At 42.4% G+C, this 11,227-nt stretch overlaps 1 protein-coding gene across 1 annotated transcript in view; it reads right to left on the reverse strand.

Annotated features, from left to right (window-relative positions):
- The window catches only part of PANK1 (pantothenate kinase 1), a 74,298-nt gene that overhangs the window by 7,710 nt on the left and 55,361 nt on the right, over positions 1–11,227 (reverse strand). Inside the window, exons 3-5 of the mRNA XM_006831130.1 lie at positions 9,585–9,838; positions 3,315–3,491; positions 2,688–2,811 (exon numbers count right to left, since the gene is read on the reverse strand). Of these exons, the coding sequence (XP_006831193.1) occupies positions 2,688–2,811; positions 3,315–3,491; positions 9,585–9,838 (555 nt within the window). The remainder of the gene's footprint in view (positions 1–2,687; positions 2,812–3,314; positions 3,492–9,584; positions 9,839–11,227) is intronic.

Below are 11,227 nucleotides of genomic sequence, written 5' to 3' on the forward strand. Positions count from 1 at the left end.
CACACACACACACACATATATGTATATAAGGAGCTCTGGTAGCGTAATGGTTACGAATTGGGCTGCTAACCTCAGGGTCAGCAGTTCGAAACTATCAGCTGTTCCACGGGAGAAAGATGAGGCTTTCTGCTGCCGTAAAGATTTACAGCCTCAGAAACCCTGTACAGGGTTGCTATGAGTCGGAACCGACTCCACGGCACATAACAACAACAACATATATGTATATATATATATACACACACACACACTGCACATATACCTGTAAATGTATGAATGTGCATGTGTGTATATGCATCCTATATTGCATATGGCGCAGGATAAAAACTGCAAACAATGGCTGCCTGTAGTGATGATGACACTGAACACTAGAGGTAGAAACAGTGCCCCACTTCTCATAGTATATGCTTCTGATATCTTTCAAACTCTGTACTGTATGCATCATCTATTTACAAAACAATAACTCTTTAGCTGATGAACATTTCATAGCATTCCCCTATTTTAAAGGCAGTAAATTTGGTGTCTAGCTATCAAATGACTGACTTCAAAGATTCCAAGAGCCAAGCAATGTCTCATGAACTTGAGGCACTGTCCCCCTGGTGTGCCCACTGGAAGTCGGCACCAGCCCAAGGCAGTGGGTACGCCAACCCTCAATAAGCAGAGCCTCTGCCCGAAGGCAATCCAGTAACTGTCCTCACTGACTGAGTCAACTAAGTTTAGAAATCTCTGAAGACTAAAATCCATGGAGTCTATACCATGGCATCACTTTTACACAGCCATTGTTGTTAGACTACAACACTAGTAGTAAGGTCAAAATTGAGGTCAAAAGTAATCAAGACTGTCAGTTGCCCAACCCCTAAAGTGATTATAATATCTGTAAAAATACCTGTGGGCTCACTGGAGCCAGATGTGCAAGACAAAAGCCAGCTCTATGGAAAGCAAGGGAAAGGGCACCCATTGTTCTATCAGGGTGGTGATAGGGGAGTGTGTTACCATTGAAGGGACCTTTGAGAGCCCATGTGTACAGCCAAGTATGCACACATTCATCTGAGGGCTTGGATATTAAAGTATGCACACATTCATTTGGTCACTTGGATATTAAAGGTGTGATATCAAAAGTTTATATTAAGAAATAAACCCTCTTGTTAGAGGGATCCCTGTGACAGATGTAGACTTTGAAAAGACACATCTCTGGAATAAATTGTTCCATCTGAATTTGAGCCTTGTATTTAAACTCCACCTGAAACAGGGGCTTTGACATCTCAGAGTTAACAGCCTGATGGGTCCACTGACTATGTAGCACACTCCATTCAGTGTTCACTGCCCACTCCTGCACCATCCTTACAATCAGTGCTATGATAGAGCCCATTGCTGCTGCCACTGTACCAATCAATGTCTTTGGGGGGGGGGGGGGAGCTTTCTCTTTTTTTTCTAACCCTCCACTTTATCTAGTATGAATGATGTCCTTCTCTAGGGACCAGTCCCCTCCTGATAATAGGTCAGAAGTATGAGAGACGAATTCCCTTCATCCTGGCTTCCAAGGAATATTCTGGATATACTTCTTCCAACATAAATTTGTTTATTCTTCTGTCAGTCCATGATACTTTTAATATTCTTCTCCAAAATTGTAACTCAAATTCTTCTATGGTTTTCCATAGGGTGTCTCCAGAGCTCAAAGGCAGGACTAGCACCTAACTATCATAAGAACTGTTTCCTACCCTGTTTAATAGTCCACTGCTAAACTGGGAGGAGACACAAGGGCACGTCTGCAGCACCCATATATCTGCATCTGAGTGGTGGCTATACAGTCGTGTGAAAATTCATTGAGCTGTATGTACACTAATGATTTGTATGTTTATTCCTATTAAAATTTTTATTAAAGGGAAAAAAAGGACTCTAATACTAATGCCACTGTGGTTGTGTAATATTTCTCCTATTACCTATTCCACTCCCCAACCCACTCTTATCTTCCAAACACATCTCAGCAAGAAGAGAACTGGTCTACTTTACACACCTTAGATTTCAGACAAGGAGTCCATGTTTTCCAAAGGAATTTTGCAATGTTTCAAAACCCACTTTGTCTGTCACCAGCTCAACCCCTTCTTGTGCCTGGGGCTCTGGCTGGCCTTAGCTGTCGCAAGCTCTCTATGCTTTGATAGCCCTGTACAATGCTGCTTGAACTCCATGCCACAAGGCAACACTGTAAAGAAGCTGAAAGCAGAGAGAATATCAACTATCTCAAGTGGAACAAACAGATTTGCCCACAGAGGTTCTGGTATTGAAATGGGTTAAGACTGATAGGAACTACATTTTATGGGTTAAGACTGATAGGATCTGCATTTTATGTGCAATTGTTCACAAGGATACACAGAAACCAACTGTTAGGAAAAGCATTTCCTCACACTTAGGTGGGCCCCTGGCAGTAATGATAGTTAAGGAGGAGGTGACATGAGTTATGCACTTGCACTGTTGGGTATTTTAGCCTTTGTTATCATCCGGGGGTCTGCTTAAAAGTAAAACACTGATTCCTCCCCACCACCCTGCCACTCTCCATAAGGTTCTGTAACATGTGACTACAACAAAAGGCAGCACTCCCAAAGATCTGCAGTTGTGTAAGGGTTAACAGTTAATGAAGCATCAACGAGAAAGCATATGGATGCCACACCGCTTCCCTTGTCATGGAGCCTTACCTCGTTCAACGCACACATCCGAGCAATGGAGCCAATGTTGTTGGTGATGGTGACCAGAGTGGCTCGGGCGAGGTCTTCCTTGCTGATGGAATCTCGCTTTTCTTTACTCATCATGTTGCCAAAGCTATGTTGGAAATAGTAGTGAGAATGTTCAAATCATCCTCAGGCAGGCCCATGCTTCCACCAAAGAGCTGTATGTGGAAAGTGCTAGGAATAACTCTGTTCAAACTCAAATGACCTGACTTGACTATCACGGTTCACAAGCAGACAGGATTAAGCTATGAATGGTTGGCTGCCCTTTTCATAATAGGGACAATGTAGAATGGCTATTGATGGGGACAGAAAAAAAAAAAAAAAAAAATTAGTTATTTGGACAAGAACTGAACAGGGGAAAAACTGTTGCAGTGTTCCAGAACCTTCTTTCAAAGTTGCTCTATTTTAGCACCACCATCGAGAGCTATACACTCAGTGCTTTATTATAGGCCAGAGATCAAATCTGAGCTCAACAGATACTTGCACCAGGCTGGTGAGGTGACATTTAAAAAAAAACAAAACCAACATGAATAGCCAAGGTGGAGAGGTTGCCTTGTGTGTAATCACTACTGCCCCTAGCTACTTAGTCTCTACCTTGATGCTACGGCAGATCCTTGAAGGCCAAATCGTTCATAGTCTCCTCCGTAAATGTCCTTGACCAGTTTATCAACATTGGTGCTGTCGCCTTTAGCTGCCATTTCCAGAGCTTCTTCAAAGGTCTCACAACCAGTCAGCAAGCAACATAGGCCTAGGAATGTTCCACCTCCAAGACTGAAGGAACAATAAGGTTTATTTTTAAATTTTACTTGAAAATATTGCCCATCCAAGTCCCCAACTACATCAACACCATAAATATGGGTTAATAAAAACAGGAGAAGAACAAAGGGGCACTTGAATTAAAGTGCTAGGGTAGATTGGATAAGAAAGAGGGCAGGAATTAAAAACACACATCAAGGAAAACCTACTTCTAAATTTAAACCCCAAACCAGAAAAAGACTCTCACTGATTTCAGTTGTGAGACCTTCAGCTAGCCACTAACCTAAGTGTATCAGTCTTCCCACCTACAAACTGGGCTCACTATAGTCTCTCCTATTTGGGTGACTTAAAAGCAGCAAAGAACCAGAAGGATTATTATTAAACAAACCAACAAAAATAATAAATGACCCTAACAAAATCAACACCTGCAGCTAACTATAAATAGTCAGAGAAAGAAACTAGGGCACCACTATGGGGCCAAACCATCTGATGGCAGCGCAGACCTCGGCCTCTGCCAGGACTTTAGAGATAATCCCATCTATCCTCCTTGGAAATTCATGGATCTGTATGATGTAAGACTTTTTTCTAGTAGATTCCAGAAAAAGTTATGAATATTTTACTTGCCATACAACAGTCATAAAACAGTTAACAAAGGTCATAAAATGGTTCCAATGTTCGGAACCATGTTGTTATAAGCTTTCCATTGTTTATGGGACTGTTCCTTTAAAATAGCCTTTTTTAGACACAATTTGAAATAGATCATGATAGTTGTAGATAAACTCAAAGGAGTATCCATATCAAAGAAACCTGATGGAAGAATCCGATTCCAAGTAGCAGTAAGATATCACCACTGAACTCCTGGCAGGAAAAAGGATTTGCTAAAATAATGCACCTGGTTTCATTCTTAATTTACCATGCAGAACAGTGGACATAGGAGAGCTGCTCACACCAGTTTGTTCTAAAGCCCCAAAGAGTTGCCAACTCTTTTCTTCCCCCTTCAATTGTTATAAATTCTGACACACCTGGTGTGTCAAAACAGAACTGAGCTCCACAGGCTGGTTTCTAGGCTGTTTTCAGAAACAGGCTGCCAGGCCTTTATTCCGAGGTACCTTTAGGTAGACTCCAACGTCCCACCTTGTGGTTAGCAGTTGAGATGTTAACTGTATGCACCGCCCAGGGACTCCTACATGTTTGGATATTGAACTGTCAACTGTAAGCACCGCCTAGGGACACCTACATGCTTGGATATTGGCATCTAATTATAAGAAAAGTTCAAGTTGGGAGTAAGGTCATTTTTCAATTAAGTTTGGGAACAAAATTTAGTGTAAAAGGCATTATCAGTAAACTGTTAATAACAAGAAGACCGTTGTTGTTAAATACCATGGAGTCAGTTCCGAATCATAGTGACCCCGCACAGGGTTTCCAAGGCTGTAAATCTTTACACGAGCATCTTTCTCCCACAGAACAGCTGGTAGTTTTGAACTGCTGACCTTAAGGTTAGCAGCCCGATTCATAACCACTATGCTACCAGAGCTCCAGGTAGCAGACTGTAAATAGGCACACAGTTCATCAAATCTCAGATGACAGCTTTTAAAATGCAATTCTTATAAAAACATACACACTTGATTGAAATGATGTGTTCTCGTGGAAACATTAAGAAGCCCTGGGGGAGTGTTTGGCAGCTAACTGAAAAGTTGCTGGTTCAGACCCACCCAGTGGTTCCATAGGAAAAGGATCTGGCCATCTGCTTCTGTCAAGATTACAGCCCAGAAAACCCTCATAGGGCAGTTCTACTGTCACATGGAGTTGCCATGAGTCGGAATAAACTTGATGGCACACACCACCACCACCACATGGGACAATGTAACCAGGCACCCAAACTGTAGGCACAGTGCAATGAAGAAACGAAGGGTCCTACGTACATTATCACGTTGACATCTCAGGCACAGTAGAAATTTTAGATTTCCATTAAGAATGATTTCTTTATTTACATTTATTTAACATGACAGTTCATATTATTTGCTCGTTTCAAATGAAATTACAGAGCTAGTGTGTTGTAATGGGAACACTTTATGGTTTGTGTCTCACCTGACTTTGTTTTGTTTTTTTAGATGTATAAATTTTTTAAAAAGGGCATCTTTGCAGACACCCTGGCTTCTAAATGCCTTTCACCACTTCCCTTCTCCCCGCTCACATAAATAACCTCTCTTTGAACAACAGGTATTCATACTAATTAAAGTGTGGAGAACCTACTCCAAGGATAGGCAACTGAACACATTGGCTGACTTAGAAAGAAGGCAACTCATCAAATGATGAGTCAGCATGGGTGAAAAAGGACAAGTGCTCTGTATGGCTGGGAAATGACAGGTGATTCCGGACAAAGGAATCTGAGCTGAATGGAGGCTATGAACATGCTTGTGCATAACTGATAAGCCACAGAGAGGAGGAAAGAGCCAAACATTCCAGCACATTCTTAATACCTTCAACATGTTAACGATCACTTAATTGAGTCTCCCATTCAAAATCAGATACATCTGTTAACTTTGGCAGACACACAGTAATACCGTTAATAAATCAGAGACAAAAACATATAGTTGGAAACAGCTGCTAAATACTAACAGTACACATACACACACACACACACAAATCCCAAACCAAATAATCTTGTAGTAAGGCATTTTAGAGACTAGAAAAAAACCTTCAATTTACTGATTATCAGTGCCTTTAATATAGAATCCAAATGCTGAGATAAATTCCTCTTTTATTAGGCTATATATTTTAATAATGTCAGCTGTAAAGTCTTATTTTTTTTATTGACTTTATTATAAAATTTGAGTGTGTTATGAGGAAAGAAATGTCACTACCCAATCTGGGATGCAATAAAATTACATACAAGACTGAAACAAACCATTTTAAAAACATACACTTATAAAAGAATACTGATATCCTGTAATAATGTGGTTTCCTAAAACTAAAAACGCTTAATGGGGAAATAGGGTCTAACACATAACAAAATCCAAGAGTTACAAGTGTCAGTCTCATAATAAAATCAATCCAATCCCATTGCCATTGAGTTGATTCTGACTCTTAGAGACCCAAAAGGACAGAGGAGAACTGCCCCATAGTTTCCAAGGCTGTAATTTTTGTGGAAGCAGACTGCCTCACCTTTCTCCTGCAGAGCAGCTGATAGTTTTGAACTGCCGACCACTTTGATTAGCAGCCAAGCACTGTAAACACCAGGGCTTCTGAGAAGTCTGACAATAGGAGTAGCAAACTCGAAGATTAAGCCATTTGCTTAAATCAGTGCTTCCCAAAGTGTGTTCCACGTACTGCTCACTGCTGATCAAAACTGTTTATGCCAGCGTTTTTTAACTTATGTCTAAAGAAACCTTTGGAAGAAATGCTCTGATTGAATGAGGACGACCTAGAGCCCCACAAGTTTAATGACTCCCTACCTGCCACCCCTGTGTAGAGAAACCCCTAAAAGGGCTCTCCATTAACCTTCAGAATCCTGTAACACATTCCCAAACTGATTGAAGACAGTTTATAGGGAAGCGTGGACACCGGACAGGATTTGTTGGTGACGGCAAAACATTGGTCATTAAATGTCTACCAATAGCTGGAATTTACAGGCATTATTACATGTATCATTAAAGGCAAACATTACCATTAGCTCACTGACTGCTATTTGAGAAGATAATCCACAGTCTAGGAATTTTCAAGTTTGAGAAAGTGTACTTTAACGCAGTTCATAAACCTGTTAAATGTTAATCATCACAACAATAAACGTCTCTAATTAAGGAAAAATGTCTCGCTTGTTGTAATCTTGGAACTAGCTCTAGCAATTCAATGATTCCTACGAGGAAGTCTATTTAATCTGAAAAATTGGTCTTTATCAGAAGATTAACGTGCCCTGGTGGTGTAGTGGATTACGAGTTGGGCTGTTAACTGCAAGGTCACAGTTCGAATCCACCAGCTGAGTTGATCTGAGGGAGAAAGAGGAGGGTTTCTGCTTCCATGAAGATGTACAGCTTCAGAAGTCCTAGAGGGGGTCACTATGAGTCAGCACCAACTTCACAGCACACCACCACCACCACTAGGAGCTTCCTCTCTAAAGTAAACCCAGCTCAGCAGAAATGCTTATTTACCTGGGATATTCCTGACAGTCCTAATGAGGCCACGGAGTCATCGTTTTGATTCCCAGGACAGCAAGCAAGCTTTAATTCTGCATTTCCAAGTAAGAGAATAGATGCCTAGTGGCAAATACCGTACCACAGCCTGTACTCTGGGAACAAGCCAGATTCAGCAGAATGTGTGTGCACAGGTGTGCACATCTGCATGTAAGGCACTATTATATTTAGGGCTCAGTCATTTTTTGCGGTGGGGGCTGGACCGTGTACTGTAGGATGCTTTGCAGTGTCCATGGCTTCTACTCATTAGATGCCAGTACCACCCTGTCCGTAATTGTGACAATCTCCAGACATTGCCAAACATCCCTTGAGGAGCTAATCATCCCCCTTCCCAGTAGAAACCAATCCATCACATAATGGAAATACACTGGCAACCCAGTGCTCGCCTTTTAACGGGTGAGAAATACTGCAGAACTTTAGCGCAGAAACAATCTAAGAAACAACCCCTCATGGTATAAAGGAGGACACTGAGGCCCCAGAAAAGTTACACCATGTCTTCATCTACAAAAGACAATGGCGTCAACAGCGTATCCCAAAGCACATTCCAAAAAAACACTAGTTCCTTAAATTGTTCCTCCAAAAACAGGTTCTGTGGTTCAATCGGTTAGAGAAATGGTTTACCAGAAATCCCCCTCTTAGAAATTGACAGATCAAGTGTTCATTGTAAAGGCTTTAAAAAGTTTTGCAATAAAGAAAGCCTGTTTAATTTTGTTGACACTAGAATTTCCCTAAAATTTCAGAAGCCAATATTTTTCCCCATGAGAAATCCCCACAAACAGGAAGCTTGAGTCCATCTCAGCTTCAACAACAAACACAAGACAGCTCCGTTCAGTTATAGTCATAAAGCTGTTTTCTCGTCCAAAGCATTCCACAACTGCCCGGGAGGTATACTATTTCAGTTTTGGCTGAAGCATTTTCCCGAGGGGAAAAATCATTCTCTGCAAACTGTTTGGTTTGCTGTTGGGTTGGCATATTATGTCAACTTATCCTTCAGTGACTACCTTATATGTACCCAGCATTGTCCGAAACACCAAAGTCCCAAAAGAAGGCTTCTTCTGAAGTCCCTCTGACCATCCCAGGGGATCATTCTACTGGATTTATTGTCCTTGTCATTCATTTGGCACTTAATAGAGTGTGGCATTGCAGGATAATACACTGGACCACAAAGTCACTTTGAGCCACAAGGTCGGTGGTTCAAACCCACCCGCCACTCCAGGGTCACTATGAGTTGGAACCAACTCGACGGCACTTAACAACAACATATAATGATGTATTGATGTGCGCGAGCCTTCTTTCCTTAACCCTTTAACCTGACCAGAATCTCCTTGCTTTAGCAGGGTAAAAGCCGAACAACAAAACTAAACCTGTTGCTGCTGAGTCAATTCCAACTCATAGCGATCTTATAAGATAGAGTAGAAGTACCCTATGGGATTTACAAGGCTGAACTCTTTATGGGAGCAGACTGTCCCATCTTTCTCCTGGGGAAGAGCTGGTGAGTTCGAACCACTGACCTTTCTGTCAGCAGCTGAGTGCTTAACCATTGTGCCACCAGGACTCCTTCCAGCATGGCAAGGACTGTGTTTTATTCATCTTTAGACAAATCACCTTCTTGTTCCTTTAACATATCACCGAATTAATTCTTTTTGGCTGGCTGAGGAGGACAAGCTCTTTTCTGTTGGAATGTATTTAAGGTGTGTTGTTGTTACGTGCCGTGGAGTCGGTTCCAACTCATAGCGACCCTGTACAGGGTTTCCGAGGCTGTAAATCTTTACGGGAGCAGAAAGCCTCATCTTTCTCCTACAGAACAGCTGGTAGTTTCGAACTGCTGACCTTGTGGTTCGCAGCCCGATTCGTAACCACTATGCTACCAGAGCTCCTTCATTTAAGGTATATAGCCCCCTATTGTAAGCATGTTTACCTGGTCCCTGTAACTCTTTTATAGTTGTCCTTGGAATACACTGCTAGAATGCTGACACCTGAGCCCATGTTAACCAGCAACATAGGGTATGGATTGTCAAGGCAGTATGGCTTTTTCTGACACAATTCCGGATTTGTGGGGTTTTCAAAATAGTAACATTCTGGCTTGCCATTGAAGCCGACAGAATCGACGTAAAGCAGGCCCTGAATCAGACAGTCCAATTCGTCCAGTTTATGGAGCTGCAGATCAGCAATCTGAAAGAGAACAAGACTTGGTGAGAGAGACTGTGACCACCGCAGGGAAAGCCTGAGGGGCTCTAGCAGGACTTAAGATTGAGACGGTAACATTAAAAGCCTGGAAACACCCTTGAGACACCAAGTGGTGAAATCTTAGTGACAATCAGTCATTAGGCCTGAAGCTAGGCAGCTAAAGGAGGGAGCTAGCTGGAGAGGTATTCGTTAGCATTGAAGTGGCTGAAGGGTGGCCTCCCACAGCTCCTAACTCCCAGAAACTCTGAATGTAACTTTATTTAGAACAAAGGTTTTACATGGGTAATCTCCTTAACGATTTTGAGATGAAGAGATTGTCCTAGATTATCCAGGTGGGCCCTACATCCATTGACAAGTGTACTGAGAAGAGATTTGATTGACACAGAGGAGAAGTCATGTGAAGATGGAGGCAGTGACAAGTGAAGACATTAGGACAGTCGCCAGACACTGAGAGGCAAGGAATGAAATCCGCCCCCCTAGAGCCTCTGTGGGAGTCCTGGTGTGGCGCTGTGGGTTAATGCACCAGACTGCAAAACTGTTTGAACTGCAAGGTTGGCGGTTCAAGCTCACCAGCTGCTCCTCAGAACCTCTATACAGGGTCGCTATGGGTTGGAATTGACTTGACAGCACTTAACAACAACAACAACAGAGCCTCTGGGAGTCCTGGTGTGGCGCTGCAGGTTAATGTGCTGGATAGCAAAGTCGGTTTGAACAGCAAGGTCAGCGGTTTAAGATCACCAGCCGCTCCTATACAGGGTCACTATGAGTCGGAATCGACTCAATGGCACACAATAATAACACAACAACTCTTCTGGAAGACGTATATTCCTGCTGACACCTTGATTATGGACTTCTGTAAAATCTCTCTGTGGACAACAAATTTCTGTTGTTTTAAATAACTAAATTTGTGATACGTTATAGCAGCCACAGGAAATGAATACAACACACCATCCAGAGAGGGGCTGTCCTGCAGGGCGAGAATATTTGTAAAGCAGCAAGAATCCTGCACTTTTCCTGCCACAGTGGTGCGTGAGGTCCTAAGGGAGCCTGGGAGCTAGGAAGATTCTCCTGTGAGCTCACAAAGTCCAACAACCCCTCCCACACTAAAGGCTCAGAAGTGACACCTAGCTTTGAATTTTACCTCCAACACTTACTGAGCTGAAGGTGTGGGGCAAGCTATTTAACTTCTCAAACCTCAGTTTACTCATCTGTAAAGTGGGAATAATAATAGTGCCTAATAATAGTGCCTACTGTATAATGGGAAGGAGCTCTGGTGGCGTAGTGGTTACGAATCGGGCTGCGAACCTTAAGGTCAGCGGTTCGAAACTACCAGCTGCTCCGCGGGAGAAAGATGAGGCTTTCTACTCCCGTAAA

Source organism: Chrysochloris asiatica, unplaced genomic scaffold, assembly GCF_000296735.1.
Source record: "Chrysochloris asiatica unplaced genomic scaffold, ChrAsi1.0 scaffold00003, whole genome shotgun sequence".
NCBI classification, from domain to species: domain Eukaryota; kingdom Metazoa; phylum Chordata; class Mammalia; order Afrosoricida; family Chrysochloridae; genus Chrysochloris; species Chrysochloris asiatica.